Genomic DNA, 21400 nt, shown 5'->3' with positions numbered 1-21400 from the left:
CCTTGAGACTACTTTGCTCACGTGATGAGCGCGTACGTGTCTTCGAGGCAGCCGCAGAGGAGGAAGAGGAGGGACAGCAGTGACGGAGAGACATCCTCCCTAACCGCACACCCACGCACACGCTCGTATAGATCTGTTCCTGCCACCCTCTCCCCCACCACTTCCCGCGTGGCCCTTCGCCGAGATGCATCTGTGCCCCTCTCCCCTTCTCCCATCACAGCACTTTCAGCTTCGGTACTTTCGGCCTCTCTAAGGCCCGGCGCGCATACGCCACGAGCTCGTTTGTGATCTCCATGTATGGGCGCGGCTGCATGGGGGTCGAGGGGGAGAGGGCCGTTTGGTCGCCAACTGTCTTCGCTCTCTCTGTCTGCCACTTCATGAGCAATAATAGGGTTAGCTTTTCATTGGTTACGAAAAGAGGCCGGGGAGACGGAGGGCGAGCGAGAAAGCCTTGACAGCGGAGAGGCTTACACGCACGCACACATTGCATTGATAGTGGGGAGTGAGGCGGTGAGGAAAGGCAGCGCGACCCCCCCCCGCCTCGCTTGCGTACCGTCGACACATGCACAACTTTAAGCAGGTTCCTGGGGCCATCTGCTCTCTTCTACTGCTGTGCGCACTCTACCGTCTGCGTGTTGCTACTGTAGCCTTGCGGGCCGGCGCGGAAGTACCGCTGGCCGCCGTACTGCTCGCCGTCGTCGTCGTCGGTGACGTCTTCGAATTCGTCCTCCTCAGCGTGGGCGTGGCGACTCCGTGCGGCCCCGTGCCCACGGCCGACTCCGGCAGGCCGCGGCCCCGCCCCCGCCGCACCGCCACGCCTCCCGTTCTTGCCGCCCCTCAGCTTGCCGGCGGCCTTGTACTCACTCAGCTCCACCACCTGCCCTCCCAGCTTGCTGGGCTTCTCGGGCACGCCCAAGGCGGTCGCGATTTTGGCGATTTGCTCCTTCGGCAGCGTCTCGGGCCACTCGACATCGAAGTAAACGAACATTTTGCCCCTTTGCAGGCCGCCGGTGCCCTTAACCGGCATCCCCTCGTTGTACACGCTCCAGGCGCTGTCGCTGTGCACTGCCTGACCCGGAGACGCCTTGATGACCAGCTCGCGTCCATCGAGGTGCTCGATCGGCACCTCGAACCCACACAGCGCCTCCTGCAGAGTGATGGAGCACCGCATTATAAGGTGGTCGTTGACGCGGTGGAAGACGGGGTGCGGGCGCACTCTGAGGAAGATGAGAACGTCACCGGAGAGGCGCATCCCCGGCTGCTGATTCCCCTCGCCACTGAAGGTGAAGTGGTCAGACTTGGAAGTGCCACGGTCGATGTGGACGTCCAGCACACTCCTCTCACGCACCGCCCGCTTGCCGCGGCAGCCGGTGCAGAGGTCCGCGGCCGCGACGATTTCACCCTCGCCACCGCAGGCGGGGCAGCGCATCTGTACCTGCTGATGGAACCCGGGGAAGACCTGCTGGGTGCGCAGCAGCACACCGCGACCGCGGCACTGGGCGCAGGTGACGCGCTTGCCGCCGGGCTTTAGTCCACTGCCTTCACAGGTGCTGCAGAAGCGGTCGCGCGAGATCATGACCTTCTTCGTGGTGCCGTTGTACAGGTCATCGAGCGTCACCTCGAGCTCGTGGACGATGTCCTTCGGCTTTGGCTCTCCGCGCTCCCGCGCGCCACCGCCGAAGAACATCGAGAAGATATCCGTCGCGTCGTGGAAGCCGCCTCCCTCGCTCATGCCCCTCTCCAGTCCCTCTTTGCCGTACTTGTCGTACAGCTGCCGCTTCTCAGGGTCGCTGAGCACCTCATAGGCGTTGCTTACCTTCTTGAACATGTCCGCCGCGGCTTCATCGCCGGTATTCTTGTCCGGGTGGTACTTGAGGGCCAGCCGACGGTAGGACCGCTTGATTTCGTTCTCGTCCGCTTCGACGGACACGTTCAGTACCTCGTAGAGCTCCGTGTCCTGCACCATCTTTGCAGCTCGCAGACGCACAGACGAGGTGGAGGAAGCAAAGGTGTGGAGACAAGTGTGTGTGTGTGGGGGGGGGGGGGGTGGAGGGGGGAGGGCACTGAGTACGAGGGGATGGAGAAGGGCGGATGAGGAGGAGAGCGGAGCAGTTTGACTGTCGATGTACAAACGTGTGCGCAGTCACTCGTGTGGACGTCGATGAGCGACCCTTTTCGTTCCCAGCTGACGCACACGGCTCAATCACAATTGGGAAGTGACGGAGAATGATGGCGCGTTCAACACCGCGCTGTGTATGTATTTATGTGCGCGTATGTGCGTGTGTGTCGCTCTCTCACAGAGGGTACACTTCGCCACGGAAGGATAGGAGGGGGGGTACGAGGAGAGGATGGAGGAGAAGGTGGTGGCAGAGATCGAGACATGAGCCGTGACTTGTGCAGGACGAGGTGATGGCCCATCCAGCAGAGCTCTCGGAGAGATGAAGTGCACCCAACGCACACACACGCACAGGAGAGAGCAGAAGCGAAGAAGACGAGTCACAAGCTGAGGCGAAAGAGAGCAGCAGTAGGAACGGCGATGACGCAGGAGGCCACACACGCACGTATTCTCTGATGCGCGAGCAGAGAAGGGAGCTTCATCACAACGTGCGCGGTGGCCGGTGGGCGAACACCCAACAGAGTAAGGAGGGAGTGCGCGCGCACACACACACACATAGCGAGAGGAGGTCCTCTCAGAACGGCGTGAGATGAAGGGCGGGGGGGGGGTGCCGTGCTATGGTGGAGAGGACGACGGGATGAGGGAGTCAAGCCAGAGGGAGTGAGGGAAGGGTGGCGGTGGCAGACAGGGCAGGCAGCAGAGAGGGAAGGGGAGGAGAGGAGGCGCTTCGCCCCTTCCCGCTCTGATCTTTCGCCGCCGCGTTCACATCGCTCTTTTACCCGATCGTGCTGTCCTCGGATTCACGCCGGCCGACTGAAAACGCACAGACGTGCCCCTACTGTACCTCTGGCGAGTTGCATGCCGGCACCTGCACGTCACTCTTGTTCTCTCACGTACGGAGGTAGGCGATGCGTGCGCCACTATCGTGCATGAGAAAAGTGCCGAGCAGTAAAGAACACATCGAAGGCGCAGTAGCAGAGAGACAGCAGCAACAGCCGGTGTGCACACAACGACATTCACCACACCATACGGGGCAGAAACCTCTGTGAGGGGGGGTCTCCGTCCAGCGCACAGCTGTCGGGGTGGCCAAGAAGCGAAGAGTTAACACGGCCACAGAATAAAACAACAACAGCCTTGGCTACAGTCGATGTGCGAGATCACGCTGCCCCAGAGCGCTTGTCCGCAGTCGATGCCGCCGACTCTGCGTCAGGGCAGAGGGACGCATTGCTGGGGGAGGAGAAGTCCCGCGCCCAAGATCACCGCCACCGCCGTCGACCACATCCGCACTGCCGTCGCCTCCTCCCGTGGCACTGATGGGTTTTGCAGCCGTGGCTGCGCTTGGAGCCACACTATCGCGTGCGCTCGAGGCCGTCAGCCAACATCGCTGGCTCGCCTCGTCGGCGAACGCCTCACCGAGCCGCAACACGTGCTGCATCAATGCATCGGCAAACGACTCAGTGGCTAATAGACGTGCTTGAAGCTGTGCATTGTGATCTGCCACGCCGTCTACCTCTGAACGTAGTGCACAAGTCAGTGACTTGAGGTGGATCAGCAGCGCCGAGTCGGCCAGGGATAGGCGAGACAAGTCCTCCGCGGCATGCTCTGCCGCGCCGGCGCGGGCTTGGGCTTCGAAGAGACGGACCGCGAGATCCGCCACCTTCGCCTCGAGAAGCTTCAGGAAGGCGGCGTTGGAGGACGAGGGGGACTCGACAAGAGTGTGACTCGCGTCGCCACCGCCGCTGACGGCCTGTGCAGCGCCAACGGCGGCAGCAGCGCTGCTCGCACCAGATACGTCTGCCGCTGTTTCCTCTGTTGCTGCATCCGCTTGCGCCGCCGCGCACCCAGCGCAGGCATCAACGCGCAGGTTCGAAAACAGCTGCTCCCATTGCACACACCTCGCCTCGCTCTGTGCCAGTGCCTCCCTCAGCGCCTCGTGTTCCTGCCGCACTGCGGCAACGTGGTTCACGCCGCGTATGTACTCTTCACGTGCGGAATCGAAGTATCGCTGATAAGCCCGCAGCTCAGTCACCCACTCGGCGTGCTGTGCCTCGAAGGCCTGCACCCGTGCGCGGGCTTCATCTCGGTCCAGCTCGATCCCAGAGAACCGCAGCAGGGCAGCGTCACGAGAGCTCAGTCTTTCCTGAAGCTGAGCTTTGTCGTCTGACAGCTTCGACACGAGCTGCTGGGCCTCTGTTGCTGTTGCGGTGAGAGCCATGTGCTGCGCCTGCGTCTCCGCCACGTGTCGTCGCATGCCTTCCACCTGCTCTCGAACACTCTCGTACTGACCAGCGCACCCCGCGTGGGCCTCTTCGGCGGCCAGACACCGCTGCTTCCATTCTGCCAGCTGCGAGATCAAATCCGCGACTCGCTCATCCGCGCGCGCTGCCTGATCGAGCAGCTCTTGCACCGTGGCTGTGTCGCAGCGCTGTTGTAAGAGCAGCTGAGCCGAGGCGGCCTTCTCTGCGTGCAGCTGCTCCGTTAGCGTGCCGAGCTCCCGCTGCAGCTGCCGCACCGTGTCAGCTGTCGTTCCCGCCACCGCAGCGTTGAGGATCGCGTTAGATGCGGGCGGCGCGGCCACAGCATCCGCCTCGACATGGGCGTCGCTGGCGAGACGCCGCTGATGTTCGTGCTGAAGCACGAACTCCCGTAAGGCGCTCAGGTCGGCGTTCAGTTGGCCGATCATTGGCGGTCACTGAGGAGGGGGGGGGCGGGCGGGCGTGTGGCAAGTCGCGGTGGTTTGGCGTGGGTAGAAACAAAGGGCGCCGAGCCCCTCCCTCTCCCCCACTGCACGTCTGTGTCTGTGTGTGTGTCTCCGTGAGTGTGTGCGTGTGTCCGCCAGCAGAGAGAGGGCAGGAAGGGGAAGAGAGCGATGCTGGGAAGATGGCGTGACGGGCACAAGAGGAGAGCGTGCGGACGATATTAACGGAACAGCCTCTACGGGGCTGCAGAGTTCTTCCACGGAGGACACAGTGCGGTGCCTTACCCGACCCCGGTTGGGTGGGCTGCTGACGAGGCCGACTCGTACACCCACCCACATCCACACGATTCACCCCCTCCTCCTGTATCGCCTGGCGTTTGCGCGGCAGGCGGCTGCAGCCATAGGGATGTGTGGACGGTGGCGGCCGGGTCGAGCGACGCACCTCTGGTAAGCGTGACGGAGAGACGGGGCTCAGGAGGTGGGCTGGCTCAGTGGACGAAAGGGCCGTGGGGGAGGAGATTGAAAGGGTAAACGCATACAGAGCATCGGGGGAGGGGGACAGCAAGCAAACGGGGCGCAACGCTTGGGCGAGCGTGAGACGGAGCGTGGGAGAGGTGAATCAAAACGTGAGGGGGGAGGGTGGGGCAGATACACACACACACACAGGCGCAGACATGCCCCCCTCCCTCCCTCTGCTCACACGTCGATTTCACTCCATCGCTCCTCGGCACTCTGACGAGAGCGGATATACTTCGTGATGTTGCGGTAGATGAGGCGAATTTCAGCGAACTCGCTGGCTGCGTTGTCGCTGCCCTTGTCATTGACGGCACTGCTGTTGCTGTTGCCGTTGCCGTCGCCGCCGAGTTCACTGCGCTGCACCTCGCTCGCATCGGAAATCTTTTCAATGAGCTCATTGACGAGTTCGACGGACACCAGGTACCCAGTCTTGGCGGTAAAGAAGTGCAGGTAGATGTTCAGCAGCTGCACGTAGAGGTGCAGTTGCGTGAGGGCAAGAACCTGCCCTGCCAGCTTCAGGGACCGCCGCAGGCATTCCTGCACGCGCTCCTGATTCTCGCGAGAGAGCTGCTTCTTCGCAAAGAGCGAGGCGCAGACGGCGATGAGGTAACTCTGGTCGCGTTTCTTGAGCATCTTCGATGCGTACTGGCATACCTTTGCCGCGAGTACCTCGTAGTTCTCCTCTGTTATGTGGCGCATCTCATAGAGGACATTCACGCACGCAACGAGGACGTCCATCTGCGCCCGCGTACTCTCGACGTGGCTTTCGTACAGCGCCAGTGCCTCGGTGTACAGCTCGTAGCTGAGTTCCGGCTGCTCGCATGCGTCGGCCGTGCGAGCGCAGAAGAGGTACTCGTGCAGCGCCTCCGCGGGCGCCTCGACCGCGAGCACCTCGAGGATGCCCTTGCTGTCACCGGAGTGCATATGACAGAAGCACTTGCGGATGGCTTTCATCGCTTGCGACGCATCTGCCGCGCCCGCTTCGTCGCCGTCTTTCTCACCCTCGTCAGGCTTGCCACCGGAGGAGGCGAGGCGCCGATAATGGGCGTAGAGCTGCAGCGCCGCGCGCCGGTGCAGTGCCACCAGGGTAGGGTAGGTGAGCGGAATGCGCCGCGCGCCGCCCTGCAGGAGAACCTTACGTGCTCCAGTCAACATCTTTGCATAGACGGCCGGGTCGTCGTTCGCGAGGAGGTGCAGCACGCGACACACAAGGTTCTGCTCGTCGACGAACTCGAGGGCTGGGCTGTACTTGTAGATAAGCCGCGGGTCGGATGGGGCGTCGGATTGCTCGAGAAGGATTGAGTCCAAGAGCTCGAAGAGGCGCGCCACGTCCTCCAGTGCCTTTATAGGACGCGGCGAAGCCGGTGGCACCGTGATCGCCGCCGCCGGCTTCGAAACGTCATCACCGGCGCCGCTACTGGCCGACTTGCTCACCGACGGGATCACAGGTGTGGCCGTGCTGCCGCGCAGGGCCACCTCGCAGACCGCCATGGCCACCTCGCGCCTCTCCAGGAAAGGCAAACACGACGTCAGCACCGCAACACCCTCCATGGCCAGCACCTCCTGCACCGTCGCACAACATTCTGTAATGATGTGCACGAGGAACTGGCCCGCCGCGAGGGCCGCCGCTGGGCTGATGGAGGCGGATGTCGACGCCTCGGCCGGCTTCGTCACAGCCTCCGCTGTCCCGCTGGATTCCTTCGACTCCGACGAGTCCGCTGCGGCCGAGGGGAACTTGCCAGCAGCGACATCAACAATACTAGACAGCGACATGAAGCGGCGCTTCGCCGATTTCGCGTAGAGCGTCACGGCGACCTTCGAGAGGTGCCGCATGGTCACCATGTACGCACCCAGCATCATCGGCGTCGGCGGCGGCACGGAGGCGGTGCGCTTGATGACATTGTTGGTGGACATATGTGAACTGTACGAGATCGGCATGCCACTCATCTGCTGGAGCAGCATTGGGAGCAAGTCACGCAGCTTTGCCTCCTCTTCGGGGCTGGACACCTCCGTCACCCCGCTCCGCACGGCCACGGCGTACTTGCAGAGTCGCTCCATCAGCGTGCGAAGAAGCTCGGTCGTGTCGACGCCAGGGACGGTGCGGTTGATGGCGCCGAAGAGCTTATCGATTGTGAAGAGATGAAACTCGTCCGGGAAGACCTGAATGAGGACCTCGAAGAGGTACTGCTGCGCCAACGGCTCGCAGTAGCGTACCATGATAGACAGAAGCTGCGGCAAGATGGTGTTCGCGTATACGTCGCGGCTGATGCCGTCTAGCTGTGCCACACGCACAACGTTCATGCCGACCAAGACACACATGGCACGGCGCTCCTGCTGCGTACGGCGTGCCACGCGAAGCGAGCGCTGCGGCGAGGCCGTGCGTGTGGACCCGTCTGATGGACGTGACGACGTGGCCGCCGACACAGTCGGTGAAGGCAAGGCGCCCGGCAACGTGGCCGTAGCCGAAATGTTGGTGACGCTGTGCGTGCTGCCGCCGTTGCGGTTAGCGTAACTCCCAGCTTCCATGCGAATCCACAACCAGTTCATCTCCTTGAAGTTCTGCACGAGAAGATTGGCGGTGTTCGTCACGATGCCGCCGTCCTCCTTCTGCGGCGGCGGCTGCGTCGCCGCCTCCGCGGCCCCATGCCAGACGTCGTTTGCCCGGCGGTTTGGGTCACCCGGAAGCTTGCCCTTCATCATTGTCAAGAGAAAGTGCCTTAGAAACAGCCCGCGCGTCGGGTGCTGTACGCCTTTGCACATCTCCACCAAATCTCGCGCGATCTCCAGCGCTGGCTGATCGCCGGCGTCGATGTACACCGCCCCAGCCGCAATCAATAGGTACAAGCGGGGTACAATGTAGCCACAGAACTGCACCCGCTCGTACATTTCCTCGAGGGAGTGCCGCTTCGCGCGGCTTTCGTCCTGGAGATACGCCATGAACGTCTCCATCATGCTGAACACCTTCATGTAGAGCTCATAGTAATTTTGGGGCTCGAGCAAGTTTGTGCGCAGCTCATCCAGCATCTGCGCAGCCGCGCGGATCACCGCTGCCATGCTATCCTTGCTCTCCATGCAGCCGCGCATGGCGGCGCCTTTGCGCTCTACGGCGATAAGGGCCTCCTGCAGCCATTTCTTCTGTTCCTCCGCAGCTGTCAGAACCGGGCCGCGCAGTGTGACGACGTGCTCATCGGTCCCATCGTCTTCTGGAACGCGGAACGCCATCGTCCGTCGCGATTTTGCTTCTCTGTCTGTGCACTGAGCTCTCCTGACCATACGCTCCGTACGCACAGCGTGTGTGTAAGTGTGTATGTGCGGATAGCAGCGCATGCCACAGAGACAGGTCGGGAAGACGCGGTAAGCGAAAGGAGGGGGGAGGAGAAAGTGAGTGAGTGAGCGAGGGGGGAGGGAGGGCCGGAGATGCACGCGCACACGTGTGCGGGTGTGTGCCTCTGTGTGTGTGACACGCTGCAGCCTAGTCCGGCAGGTGCCTGCGCTACTGGCGTTGTTGACGAACGCCTTTTGTTGACTTCTGCACACCTGTGCGCAAGTGCGTGCCTCTTTTCACTTGCTCACCTCATGACACATACACAACGGAGCGCGGCAAGCCATCACGCGCACCAACATACCGACGGCAGACGGACACGACCCATCACCACTGCATCGACAGCCACGGCCGCGCTCGATTTCGTTTCTCTTTCCTCTACCTCCTCTTCTCCCTCCCCCTCCGTCGAACACGCGAGCGCGATGGGTGTAGGCGTGCTCACGCAAAGCTGAGGGAGGAGAGGCGTGGGAGAAGGGGTAAGCACGGAGAGGAAGAAGGGAAGGTGAGGGTGTGCCAGAGAGTGCGAGAAAGCACCACGCCGATGTCAGCGTGTGTACAGACGCTCCACCGCCGTGACAGAAAAGGCCTCAGCTCGTCCGCTCGGAAGGAGCCCTAAGCGGTGGGCGCATGTGCCGCCCCGCCATTTGCCTTCCCGCTCCTCTCACTACCCGATCCGTCATGGCGACAACGCATCCCTCTCTGCGCGCGCCCACGTTTAGTATGGATGGGAAACAGGGCTCGGCGCCGTCCGCATCCACTCCTCCGCCTCCTTCGCCGGCAGCTGCTCGAGCCCCTGGTAGACTGCCATGATCTCCGCGATGCAGCGCTCCAGGGCGTCCTCTTCCACACGGGTAAAAGTGTACTGGTAGAGCGGCAAAATGTACTCAGAGGGCGGCGCGGTCAAGGTGGCGGCAGACGCAGCGGAGGCGGAGGCGGTTGGGAGGCCAGAGTCTCTGAGGTTGAGGTCCCCGTTGCTGTCCCCCCCTACCGGCGTGGCCCCATGGGAGGCTGCTGCAGCCACCGAGGAGGAGCCGATAGAGTTCGTGGCCGCCTTCGGTGGTGTGCTGCCAGCTCGGCGATAGTGGTGTGCGACGTGAAAGCGCGGGCGCGGCGCGTCCAGGTCTTGGCACAGATGGGCACAGCATCGCTGGAAGATGACCTCCTGAAGGTGCTGCAGCACCCCCTGCAGCACCGGGCCAGAGACGCGCACGACAGTGGGGTCCACCTCGTAGCGTACAAACACCGCAGCCGCGGAATCCGGTGTGGCGGCGAGCTGCGGGTGAGTAAAGGGGTCGATCAAGGACGACTTCGCACACGACGACGGGAAAGCGACGGGAAGGCTGTCTGCGACTGTCTCCTCTGAAGTTCCTGCAGCGACGCCTCCTGCATTCTCAGACATTGTGAGCGGCGGTGGCGCAGGGGCATGCGTAGGCGGTGTGTGTGGAGCCCGACGACTGTGCGACGAGTCCTCCGCTATGAGCTTGTCCAGATACGACGCCGGCGGTTCCTCCCGCACCAGTGCCTTAATCGCTTCTTCCCTTTCGGCCTCGACAGGGACGGTGGCGCTCTGTAAACGACCTTTCACGCGAGACAACTGCTGCCGCGATCCACCGCCACCACTCGCTCCCTCGCCTGAAACGCTCTCAGCGCGCCGCTTGGGGCTACGCCATGTCTCGCCGAATTGGTCTGCACCGCTCAGGCTGCGGTGATGGGCGACTCGCAGAGCCGCTTCGCTAGTAGAGATGTTGCTGCCTGTGCTCTCCTCGGACCGAGAGGGCGGCAGTGCGTCCGGCAGAAAGAGCTCAGGGCTATCGGCAGCGGAGGCCTTCGAGTCGCCGTCATCGATCGGTGAGGTGTGTCTCCTCTTGTGCCACTGAGGGCTTCGTAGCAACGGCGAAAGGGCGGCGCCGTCGGTACTTTCCCGTTCATCCCTGCCGCTGGCTGCGCCCCCCGGTTCGGCCATCCCCCCTGCCTCTGCGGGGGTGGAGCAGGCGAGGTTGTCCGAAGATCCTTCCCGATGTACAGTGCGGATTGCCGCCTCGCTGTCCTTGCTCGCCACCTCCGCACCCTCTCTATCAGCGAGCACTGACTCCCCCGCGTCAGAGTTGTTCCGCTGCACCGCTGCTGCCATTGGTGACGGCGATGAAACTGCTGCCGCGCGCAACACGGTGGCGTCTCCACCGTGCTGAGCGGCGCTGTTCTGCTGCGTAATGCCTCCTGCGACAAGAACACAGCGTCTTCCTTCCGCCTTGTGCGCGCTATGCTCAGCACCGTGTGGCCGCTGCGATGCTCTCGGCACAGCGCTGCCGCCCGCCTCAGCTCTTTCGCCATTCACGTTCGCGATCCGCACGCGGCCACTGCGCACCGCGACGATTTGCACCGACGTGCAACCGTACGCGAGGACATCGCGAATGAGCTCCGCCATCGCGGCGTCGCTCTCCAACGCGCGCAGGGGAGGCGCACGGGTGGTCGGCGCTGCCATCACGACTCGCGTTGCAGCAGAGGAGATGCCAGCACGGCTGCCAGACCCGGGTGCTGCCGTTGCTGGCGCTGCAGCTGTCGGCAGGGTGGCCTGTGGCCATACTCGGTACGCTACACGCAGTGGATGATGCCGACGTATGTTGGCCGTGGCCCGTACCAGTTCGATCAGCTCTTGGCGAGTCAGCAGCGGCTCTGCCATCGGCACGGGAATGTGGTGCGGCCACAGAGTACCGGGCGGGCACTCCAGCGCCAAGTAGCACGTGAATAGCGACCTCGAGCACGGCATCGCAGACGGCACTGTAAGTGCTGCATGCGGTGGTGGCAACTGTGCAGTGAGCACCTCGCGCGCCTGCAGATCCACTTTCAACAACTCCGCCGGCGTCAGGCGGTACATTTTACCTTCATAAAGCCATAGCAGCACCACTTGCACGAGGATGCGCGGTGGCGTTCTTCTCAGGGGCAGCGCCCCCGCTGTTGCCGCGGCTGACTCAGCGTACCATTTATGGCGCGGCTGCTCGGCCTTGTAAAGCGCGCTGACTTCCTCCCATTGCAGCCAACTGATGACGTGGATGGGCCCATAGGTGAGGGAGGCGTACTCAAGCGCTGTCTGCACCGAAAGCCAAACCTCCCCGCTCGACTGCAGCTGAGTCGCTACGCTGTCCGCGTCTGTGATGCTGCCGTCTGCTGCCGCCTCTGCGCGCCAAAGCCATGCACGCAGCAGTGACGCCGGCAGCGCCAGGGCTGCCAGGCGCGTTGAAGCGTCCTGATGGTCTTCTTCGTGCTCTTCCTTAATATGCTGATGAGCGCCGCGCGCCGCGGGTGATGGGCGATGAGGCACACCCTTCGCGTCTACGGCGGACTTGCGCGCGGATGACACATGGCTCCCTACGATGATCTTGCCGAACGGCAGAGCCTGCGCAACGAGCTGGCGCACTTTGCGGAAGAGAACGTACTCCTCGACGATGGCGGTGTAATGGGCACACACCACCTGCACCTGAGATATCTCCGCCATGATGGCGGAGTGGCAGCGGCGCCACACTCCGTTTCTTTCCCACACGGCAGCCTTTCCCCTACCCGTTTCCGGCTGCTTCTCCGCGGATGCGCCTGAGCAATGAGGTGTATGTGTACGGAGTCTGCGTGCTCTTGGCTTCGATGCGAAGGAGAGCGCCGCAGCACTATGAATGCGCGCGTTTGTGCCGTGCAGTGGTAACAGTGGCAGGGGCGAATGGTGGCTGGAGGGGTGGGCGGGTGGGAGAGGGAGGGTGTGCGGTGGGCGCGACTTCATGGCTCAGGAACGCTCTCCGTCTCCTTTGCCGAGCCCGGAAAAAAGACCCGCCTCCCCTCCTCTAAGGAAGCACGATGGCAGATCGATGGCGGCAAGCGCGGAAGCCTCGGACGCGGCCAATGGATAACGGGCGAGGATGAGGAGGCGCCACTGTCCTTGCTCGTGCCGCCGTGGGGGGGCTGAAGCTCCCTCTCTCATTGACATGTACACATACACAGGCTCTGACCCAATGGCGGATGGCGTCGACGTCATAGAGGGAGAGAGGCGGCAGTTCCACGGTAAAGAAGTGATGAAAGGCCACTTCCGCAGCGACATTGGTAATGGTGGCGAAACACGCAGATACACTCAGGGATATATATATATATGTGCGTTGGTGTGTGTGTGTGTCTCATGCGTCTGTGCCTGTCGTGTGAAGGGCGAGTGCTGTGCAAGGTGCCATGCTCTCGCGCTTCAGAACGCGACCTCCACCCCAATGCACATGGCTACTATCGCCGAGCGGCGGCTACTCCGACGACTGTCGTTGAGGAGCGCCTGCGATGCCCCTCTGCGTCGTACTCCGCCATCACATTGGCAGATGTGGACAAGTACGTGTCAAGTTCGATAATGGGGAGCGGCAACACACGTGGCGACGTGTCAGAAGCGCTAAGGCCGTCACCTCCATCGCACATTGCGTGCAGCTCCATGTCGTCCAGCAGGAGACGCTGCTCCAGCAGACACGCATGCAGTTGCTGCACCACCGCCTCTGCCCTATCAAAGGACGCCGCCGAGAATATGAAGAACGGGCCCTTGTGTACGACAGGCCGTCGCTCGATAGTGCTAGGGCACAGGTGGTGTGGCGGGGGCGATGCCGCCCTCATGTATGCGTGCCTTCGCCATTGAGGAGGAGGCACGGTGACTGGACGGATAGGCAACGAGTTTCCTGCAAATGGGTTGCCGCCATCGCCATTGCCGAGATGATATTTGGGCAGCGCCATGACTGCGGCGTTCAGCCGGCGTGCATCCTCCGCCAGGCAGGTCTCCAGATGACCGACGTGCAGCGTCAGGGTGATGCTAGATGCCTGCAGCGCCACGAGCCCTGCAAGTGTTTGTTGAATGTCCTCGCAAAGGAGGTGAAAGGCGGGACCTTCGACGACGAGCTGCGCAGGCCCCACCTGAAGTATGGCCTTCATGTGGAGATTTGATGAAGGCGGGGACTCAGAGTGAGAGGGAGTGGAGAGAGATAGAGCGCACGGCTCTGTCGGGGCGCGTACGTGCCCGCATCGAGAGACGGATGAAGGAGAGGGAGGGGGGCAGAGTAGCAACAGAGCTGGCGGCGCCGACACCGACATCGACACTGACACACGTACGCAATGGGCAGAAGGTGCCCAGCCTTGGCGCCGTGGAGGGCACCCCCTTTTTGTTGCGGTCGCCGCGGATAAGATCCCGGCGCTCGAAGAAGCACCATCAGCTCAGCACAGAGCACACCTTGACTATCTTTGTCTTCCGCTGCGTCTTTTTTTTCTTTGCACACTCCTTACCCTTTCGCGATCACATCATCTCGCGCTTGTACATCTCTCCCTTCTGCCCGTCCGGCCTCTTGCGCTCTCGCTTCTAAGCTGAATCACCATTACGGCATCAACCCACCATGACATCACACACACACACATACATACATACGCACCGGCACAGGCATGCATGTATATGTACACCGGCAACGCTTCGCGTTCGCGCAACAGAAAATAGTCACGATCGGGCGGAAAGCGGTTCAATTCTGTTCGCGTGCCGCTCAGTACCGGCGCACTCGCCGTCTCACCAACGCGAGCGGCACCATGCGCGTGCAACGGCGGTGAGGATGGGAAGGCAGAAAGTTGAAAGAATAGGGGGAGAGGGCAGAGACGCTGCCCACGGAAAGACGTCCATGAGGGCGGGCGGAGATGTGCGCAGATGCGTGGGTGAGGGAGAGAGGGGGGGAAGATGAATAGAGATGTTCAGGAACAGAGCGGGTGAGGGAGGGGGAGAGGGGGGAGGGAGAGGACACACACACACACACGCAACGAAAGAAAACGCAAACGCAACCGTAAAAGAGGCATTGAGAGGCACACTTACCCACCCGCCTACACACCAACTCCGTTGCATATGCCCATGCCGACGACATGTGGCGACATGTGAGACGGAGGAGGTGAAGGGAAGATCGCACACCACGAGAGCACAATAGAAGGGCAACCCCACCAGAGAGAGAGATGTGGGAGGCTGCGACGCACGCGGCGGCGGCTAATTGCCTTGCTCGCTCACTCGCAAGCTGCGGCTCCTCCGTCTCATGTCCGAGGGGCGAGTGCCGAGGATGTCTGCGCTTTCCTCTCTTCCCTCGTGTGCGGTCACTTCCCCAGCAGCGCCTGATCGTTTGAGCGCGGAATCTCGCCCGTGATCGAAGACACCAGCGACTCGAGGTGGCGCCAGAAGTTCACGGAGTCGAGCAGGGGGTTCAGCCACCCAGTGGTGATGCAGTAGGTGCGGTCGAAGGGGTCCTTGTGGTGCTTGCGGTGGGAGATGGGGGACAGGATGATGCCCATGTCCATTGCCTTGCGCACAATGCGGGACTGCTTCGCCTGGTGCGACCACTTATGGATCTCATTCGTGATGCCGACAAAGAGGAAAAAGGTGCAGAGGAAGACGTGGACGCCGATGTTGCGGACATGCAGGTTGGCAACGTAGCCGTTGCCGCTGCGGTTCGTGGAGTGCACACACGCGTACTGGATGAGCAACACAGGGAGCAGCGGCAGCGTCGAGTCGGCATTCGTTTCGATGAAGTCGTGCTTGCACATGGCTGTTTGGTCGACGTGGTGCTCGCGGAAGCTTCGGATGAAGCTGCCAAAAACAGGCGTGCTGGGGGAGCCCCAGGTGTCCAGGCCCCAGTGCACGAAGCCGGAAACGAGGTCTGCCAGCGTCATGGCCGCCAGGATGAAGAGCGGCATCCACAAGAGCTGCATCACGTTCGCATCAGACGAGAAGACAAAGTAGCGGCCGCACGAGATCACATTGCTGCACCAGAGCAGCGCGGAGGCGGAGAGGTAGCAGCACTCGAAGAAGCGCTTCTTCCTGGTGTAGCCGGCAGCCAGCTTCTTCGCGTTCGCCCGGCGCACCGACGGATCGCCCTCGCGGCCAATCACCTCGCCACCCGAGGTCTTCGCAGCCGATGAGACGGCAGGCATTTTTTCTTTTTCCGGTGCCGAGCCCTTCACTGACGCTTCTGTGTTCCCGTGCGCGTTGCCACCAATGTATTCGAGTGTGCGACGGCGACGAAGCAATTCTATGTGGGGGACGCTGGGGATCGGTAGGAAAGAGAGACGAGAGGAAATGACCCAATGCAAAGGCAGCGAACAAAGCGATGAAAGAAAAAAGTGAGGCAACTGAGAAAGGGGTGGAGGAGGGGAGGTGTGGTGTGGTGGGGGCTATGGGGTAGCGGAGGAGGAGGTGGGGGGGAAGACACACACCACACAGAGTGTGTGCGCGTGAGCGTGTCTGTTTGTGCGTGCGGAAGAGTCACTCACCGGTGCGCGCACACACGCTCCAGAGACAACGATCTACTGACACGGCGCTTGAGACGCTGTCGCCGAGTGCGGAAAAGCGGCGAGAAGAGAGATGTGGTGGAAGGGGTGGCCGTGGTTGGTGCAGTCTGACGCCAACGTTTCCCATAAGCTGCCATGGGCACAGAATAGGATTGACGTAGGAGGGGGGGGTGGAGAGGGGCGAAGGGGCTCAGGTGCCATAAGAGCTGCGCGAGATGGCCATCCAATGATGCGGGCGGCGGCGCTTTTCGGAGGGCAGTCGGAGGAAGTGGACGGGAGCGGAGTAGCTCAAACTGCCGGGTACGACGTGATCGCGGCCGTGAGATGATGGCCAAACAGCTGTGCACGAATGCCACGAGATCGGCGCGGAGGTGGGGTGGGGGCACATACGTACAGCCGCATCTCTGCACCACCTCTAGCACGCGACCCCTGACCCTCGGGAGGTCTGCGTCTATGTGTGCGTTGCCCCGCCTTATTCCCCTCGCATTATGGACGTTGGCGCTGGTGCTGTTCGGCGCTCGCGACACGTGCTTTAGTGTTCTTGTCTATGATTCAGAGATGTCACGTCAGCGAGGAACACACAAGCAAGTACGCACAGAGAGAGCGACACACACACGCACACACATGCACTAGCCGCAGGATCCGCGGCACGACCCTCTCGATTACACGGACGTGCCATCTGAAAATTTGTATGAACGCGTCGGCGTGCGTGTGGTGCGTGTGTGTATGTGTGTAGAGGGGGTCCCGGAGAGAGGGGGGAGGGTGGTCTCTCCGCGCGGACCATTGGTGTTGGCGGCGGCGGATGTACGCGCACCTCTGCCCTCTCCCGTACAGGCAGACGCACAGGTGGACTGCCCCCTCGAAAAAAAAGGTTTTAGAGAACTTTAAGGTAAACACTAACAGCGCAGAGGCGGTGCCAGTGATGCAATCGGCTGCGGAGGAGCAGCCGCATTCACGCCTGTGCTCCGCCTCCCTCCCGACACCTTTGCCTTTCGAGCGGCCGGGAGAGAGGAAGAGGCGGGCGGACGGTGGCGCCGCTCGTGCTTTCTGAGACGTCGCACCACCACCTCAGCGCCGAGACATGGGCCTGCACTGGAAGTGCCTACTCGTGGTAGTAGTCGATGTTCAGCGTCTCGCCCTGCATCCGGAAGGGTTTCTTCTGGAAGACCTCTGTTGCCTTCTCCGTTGCGGAAAACTTCAGGACCGCATGGGCGCTGTCGCGGCCACACCAGAAGAGGTCCACCGGCTCCGAGAAACCTTGACTGATCACCTCCGCCTTGATGTCCGAGAGCTTAATCTTCTTTGGCACACGAAGCATGATGATGGCGGCGGTCGGGCCAGACTCGCGGCGCGGCTTGCGCTCTGCACCGAGGGCCGCGCCAGCAGCAGCTGCGCCTTTTGTGGCGTTCGCAGCAGCTGAGGGCTTTCGGTAGGCGCGCTCGCCACCTTTCTTCCCCTCACCGGCTGGGCGAGACGGGGATGCGGCAGCGGTCTTCTCTTCTCCCTCGCGCGGTTTGCGCTCGCCACGAGGCTCGCGAGGTTTGCGCTCGCCACGAGGCTCACGCTGCTCGCGAGGCCCATCACGGGGCTTGTACTCACCACGCTGCTCACGCGAGTCCTCGCTGCGAGGGAGGCGGGCACCGTCGCGTTGGGGGCGGGCGGGGCGCTGCTCTTGGGGTTGGGACTGATCGCGTGGGGCCGAAGCAGCCGGGCGACTTTGGCGAGACGCGGTAGCTGAGACGTTCGCCGCAGCGGCAGACTCTGCAGCGGCCTTCCGCTGCAGCTGTTGCTGCTGCTGCATCTGCAGCTGCTGCCTCTGCAGCTGTTGCTGTTGCAGGCGGATGCGCTGCTGGAACTCCAGAAGCTGGCGGCGCTGCTCTTCCTCCACGCGGCGGCGGCTCTCCTCAAGGTAGGCGGCGACCTGGTCCGCCGCGATCACGACAGAGCCCTCGGGGATGACTTCCTTCTCCGAGTCAACGAAGCGCAGGTAATCCGACGCAATGTGATAGGTCTTGGTGCGATACGCAGTCGGCTCCAGCATGAAGACATGGAGAAACACGCGGCGGTACTCGCGCAGGTACATCACACCCTGGCAGATGACCTGCACGCAGTTGTGCGGCAGAGCGACAGTATCCACGGTGATGATCTCGACTTTGCGCTGCCCGAGTGTGCTGTCAAGCTTCGCCAGCAGGTTCGCCACGGCATTGCGGCCGTGCGCCACCACTGGCACCTCGTCGCGGAAGTCAACCAGTGTCATATAAGACCGCTCGTCGTAAAGGTCTGACATGCGCGCCAGCTCGTTCAGCTTCACGAACTCGCTGTAGTAGTACGCGAGAAACGTGGAGGCGACTGTGAAGGCCGTCTCCGGCGCGAGGCTCTGCTGCTCGGACATGGCGGTTACGCAGCTGCTTATATATGTGTATAAACGGGAGATGCCGGGAGGAGGAGGGAGGGAAAGGGGCAGAGAGCGACGGATAGGTCGTGATGTTGCTGGTGCGTGTGCGTGCGTCTCTGAATAGGGTTAGGAAGACGAAGTACGAGGCTAAGCGAGGTATAGGTGGGGAAGGGATATTCTGCGTGTGTGTGTGTGCGTCGTGAAAGCAAAACCAAAGAGAGCTGACGGGGAGTGGCGGTGTACAGCAGATGGGGGTGCCAGCGGTGCGTGCGTGTGTGTGTGTGGGGGAGGGGATTCGCAATGAGAAGCCAGAGGACAGATGACAGAGTGGTGGTGGTGGTGGGGCCACACCGAGAACAGGCGCCGACGCGGCCCGCTATTGTGGGGAGGGAGGATGCACTCTCACTCGTGCGCCCGCAAGCCTTCACTTGGCGTCAACGTCGCCGCTACCCGTATGGCTCGCCAACCAGCCAGCCAGCCAGGGTGATGGAAATGCGGCACACGCATGCAGAGAGAGAGAGATGCGCGCTACATGTTCGAATGTTGCGCGATGCTGCCGGTGGCCGCACCCACCGGCATCGTTGCGGTTAGCGTGGTGGTGGGAGGGAGGGAGGGAGGGAGGTGGAGAGAGCGGCAGTAACGAGCACACACACAAAAAAGACGCGTTTAACGTCACTCAGCAGGGCGCGCCGCGGTTCAGGCAACATATCGGACCAAAGGGGTGGGGGGCCGGAGTTGAGACAGGCAATGTCCATGGAAAGGAGAGGGGCCTACAGTTGCCCAGGCGCGATGCGGCCGAGCGGGTGCTGCTGGGCAAGCTTGTGCGGCACATCCCTCGCTACCTGTCGAGCAAGCTCCGTCAAATCTGTGTCGTCGTCTAGCAACTCCTTCAGATACAACATCGCGTCAGAGCGCGCCGGCGTGATGCCGCGAATGCGCTCGTCGGCCTTCTTGCCCACGTCGCCGCCAAGAGCCACGTCGAGCATATCGCGCACTGTGCTGATCTTCTCTGCCCTCTTGCCGAGGTCGACACCGCGCTGGCGCTCCACGTAGAAAATACGCTGCAGGCCCGCGATGGACACCGGCTGCAGTTTCTTGACCACGAAGTAGTCGATGAGACCGTACTTGCCGAGCATTGTGGTCGTGGCAGTGCCTGCTACCTTTCGGTGCGGTGCGGCGTTGCCTTTGCCAAAGGGTTGCACCACCGCCGGCTCGGCTTCCGCCATGTCGGCTGACGCAGGCTCGATTGCCTCTGCGGCTGCCTCAGCCTCCTCGGGCTGCACCGTCGGCTGCGTCGGGATGAGGCCTGCCTCCATGTCTGCGAGGATAGTCGCGACTGTCTCTTGCGCATCGACGGCGGAGTGAAGAATGATGCCCTTAGCACCGTTCTTGGCCCAGCCGGCGCAGTAGACACGCGGCATGCCCTTGACGCGCCCCTTCTCGTTGTCGATGACACCGGCGCGGTGATCAAACGGTACGCCGACAATGCTGTCGGAGCGGTAGCCGATGGAGGTCATGACGAGGTCGCACGGCACGACACAGTACTCGTCGTCTGCTGATGCCTTGCTCGGCGTCTCCACGCGCGTCTTCTTGAAGAGCACTCCACCAACGTAGTTCTTGCGGTGGCGGCTGGGCAGGATGGCGACCGGCGTGAGGTTGTAGCGAAAGCGCAGGCGGCAGGGTCCACGATTACCGCGTAGGGGACGGACCATTTCGTCTTCTACCGCTGCCGTTGCCGCAGAGGGCTTCGTAGGCGTCGCGCCGTGCGTCGCCACGGCGGAAGGCAATGGCGTGCCCTGCGCATCCGTCGCGAGCTGCGCCGCCTCGGCGGCCGTTTCTTCGCTGGTCAGTGTGTGCCGATGCACCAGCTCCATCATGCGCTTGTGCGCCCGCATGACCTTTCCAGCCGGCATCGCCGCCACCGCCGCGTCGAGGTCGAAGTAGTCCACCTCCACCTTCACGCGGTCTTCCTGGTACTTGGTAATCTCACGGAACTCAGCGCTGGCGAAGGAGGAGTGCTCGACGCCGCGGCGGGCCACCACGCTGATGTGCTCCACCTGATTCTTCATAAGCTCCTTGATGCACACACAGTTCATGTCCGTGGAACAGAAGTGCTTATACGACCCTCCAAGCACACGCACGACGTCCATCGCTACGTTGCCGTTCCCGATGACCACGGCGCGCTTGGTGCGCTCAAGATCGAAGGGGCAGAAGTGCGGCGAGCCGTACGGGAAGGGGAGGGTGTTGTAGTACTCCACGAAGCTGCGGGCGGGGATGACACCGCCGAGGTCCTCGCCTGGGATGCGCAGCTTCTTCGACCCGTCCGCGCCGGTCGAGAACACAACCGCCGCGTAGTGCTCCAGCAGCGTCGGTAGCGGAATTTCTGTTCCGACAGAGACGTTGCCGACCCACGTCACGCGCCCGCTCTGGAAGAGGTCCATAAACTTCGTCTCTACGTTCTTCACGTCCGGGTGATCTGGGGATACGCCGTAGCGACACAGGCCGAACGGCACTGGCAGCCTCTCGAAGATGTCCACGTGCAGCTCGGGGTGCTTCTTGACGAGGTAGCTGGCGACAAAGCAGCCGCTGGGCCCACTGCCCACCACCGCTATTTGCACGCGACGCTTGGGCGCGGCGTTCTCGGCCCTGGGGGATTTCGGCGTCGACGCGCTCGAAGACAGGCTCTCGGCTGCATCGCTGCAGCTACGAGCAGCAGAACAACACCATCGCACGGGGGCGGCTCGGGCAAGGATGCAAGATGATACCCGCAGGGCTGCCGTACTCAGCACGCCCGCTGTCACGCGGGGAGGCGCGAGCGTACCTCGGAGAAGTCTACGGGACCTGCGAAGCATGGCGTATGCGGACCTTTGGCTCGCGTATGCGTGCATGCCCGAGTGAGGGAGAGAGAGAGGGCGGTGACCTGGCCGAGTATCCGAGTAGAGCTCACGCCTCCCGCGTGCGCCGCCGCCCGTTGGCCCGTGCAGCGCACCACGAGGGAGGAAGAGAGTGGCGGATGTTGAGGGTGAGGGAAAGACGAAAGGG

At 62.4% G+C, this 21400-nt stretch overlaps 7 protein-coding genes across 7 annotated transcripts; all 7 read right to left on the bottom strand.

The window, feature by feature from the left end:
* Nucleotides 1-604: 604 nt before the first annotated feature.
* LSCM1_04633 (uncharacterized protein) lies at nt 605-1966 on the bottom strand (the record flags this gene model as incomplete). Its single annotated transcript, XM_067322131.1, has 1 exon — nt 605-1966. The coding sequence occupies one exon, from the start codon at nt 1964-1966 to the stop codon at nt 605-607; it is 1362 nt and encodes a 453-aa protein (XP_067178928.1).
* A 1288-nt stretch (nt 1967-3254) lies between these two features.
* On the bottom strand, nt 3255-4799 carry LSCM1_04632 (uncharacterized protein; the record flags this gene model as incomplete). Its single annotated transcript, XM_067322130.1, has 1 exon — nt 3255-4799. One exon carries the CDS (start codon nt 4797-4799, stop codon nt 3255-3257), a length of 1545 nt encoding a protein of 514 aa, XP_067178927.1.
* A 711-nt stretch (nt 4800-5510) lies between these two features.
* On the bottom strand, nt 5511-8552 carry LSCM1_04631 (uncharacterized protein; the record flags this gene model as incomplete). The annotated part of the gene is made up of 1 exon (XM_067322129.1): nt 5511-8552. One exon carries the CDS (start codon nt 8550-8552, stop codon nt 5511-5513), a length of 3042 nt encoding a protein of 1013 aa, XP_067178926.1.
* An 815-nt stretch (nt 8553-9367) lies between these two features.
* LSCM1_04630 (uncharacterized protein) lies at nt 9368-12145 on the bottom strand (the record flags this gene model as incomplete). Its single annotated transcript, XM_067322128.1, has 1 exon — nt 9368-12145. One exon carries the CDS (start codon nt 12143-12145, stop codon nt 9368-9370), a length of 2778 nt encoding a protein of 925 aa, XP_067178925.1.
* Nucleotides 12146-12903: 758 nt separating this feature from the next.
* LSCM1_04629 (uncharacterized protein) lies at nt 12904-13587 on the bottom strand (the record flags this gene model as incomplete). The annotated part of the gene is made up of 1 exon (XM_067322127.1): nt 12904-13587. The coding sequence occupies one exon, from the start codon at nt 13585-13587 to the stop codon at nt 12904-12906; it is 684 nt and encodes a 227-aa protein (XP_067178924.1).
* A 1185-nt stretch (nt 13588-14772) lies between these two features.
* On the bottom strand, nt 14773-15606 carry LSCM1_04628 (uncharacterized protein; the record flags this gene model as incomplete). The annotated part of the gene is made up of 1 exon (XM_067322126.1): nt 14773-15606. One exon carries the CDS (start codon nt 15604-15606, stop codon nt 14773-14775), a length of 834 nt encoding a protein of 277 aa, XP_067178923.1.
* Nucleotides 15607-19128: 3522 nt separating this feature from the next.
* LSCM1_04626 (uncharacterized protein) lies at nt 19129-21210 on the bottom strand (the record flags this gene model as incomplete). Its single annotated transcript, XM_067322125.1, has 1 exon — nt 19129-21210. One exon carries the CDS (start codon nt 21208-21210, stop codon nt 19129-19131), a length of 2082 nt encoding a protein of 693 aa, XP_067178922.1.
* Between the last annotated feature and the right edge of the window lie 190 nt (nt 21211-21400).

Source organism: Leishmania martiniquensis, chromosome 21 (assembly GCF_017916325.1).
Source record: "Leishmania martiniquensis isolate LSCM1 chromosome 21, whole genome shotgun sequence".
Classification (NCBI taxonomy): Eukaryota; Euglenozoa; class Kinetoplastea; order Trypanosomatida; family Trypanosomatidae; genus Leishmania; species Leishmania martiniquensis.
This window is presented reverse-complemented; position numbering and strand designations above follow the sequence as displayed.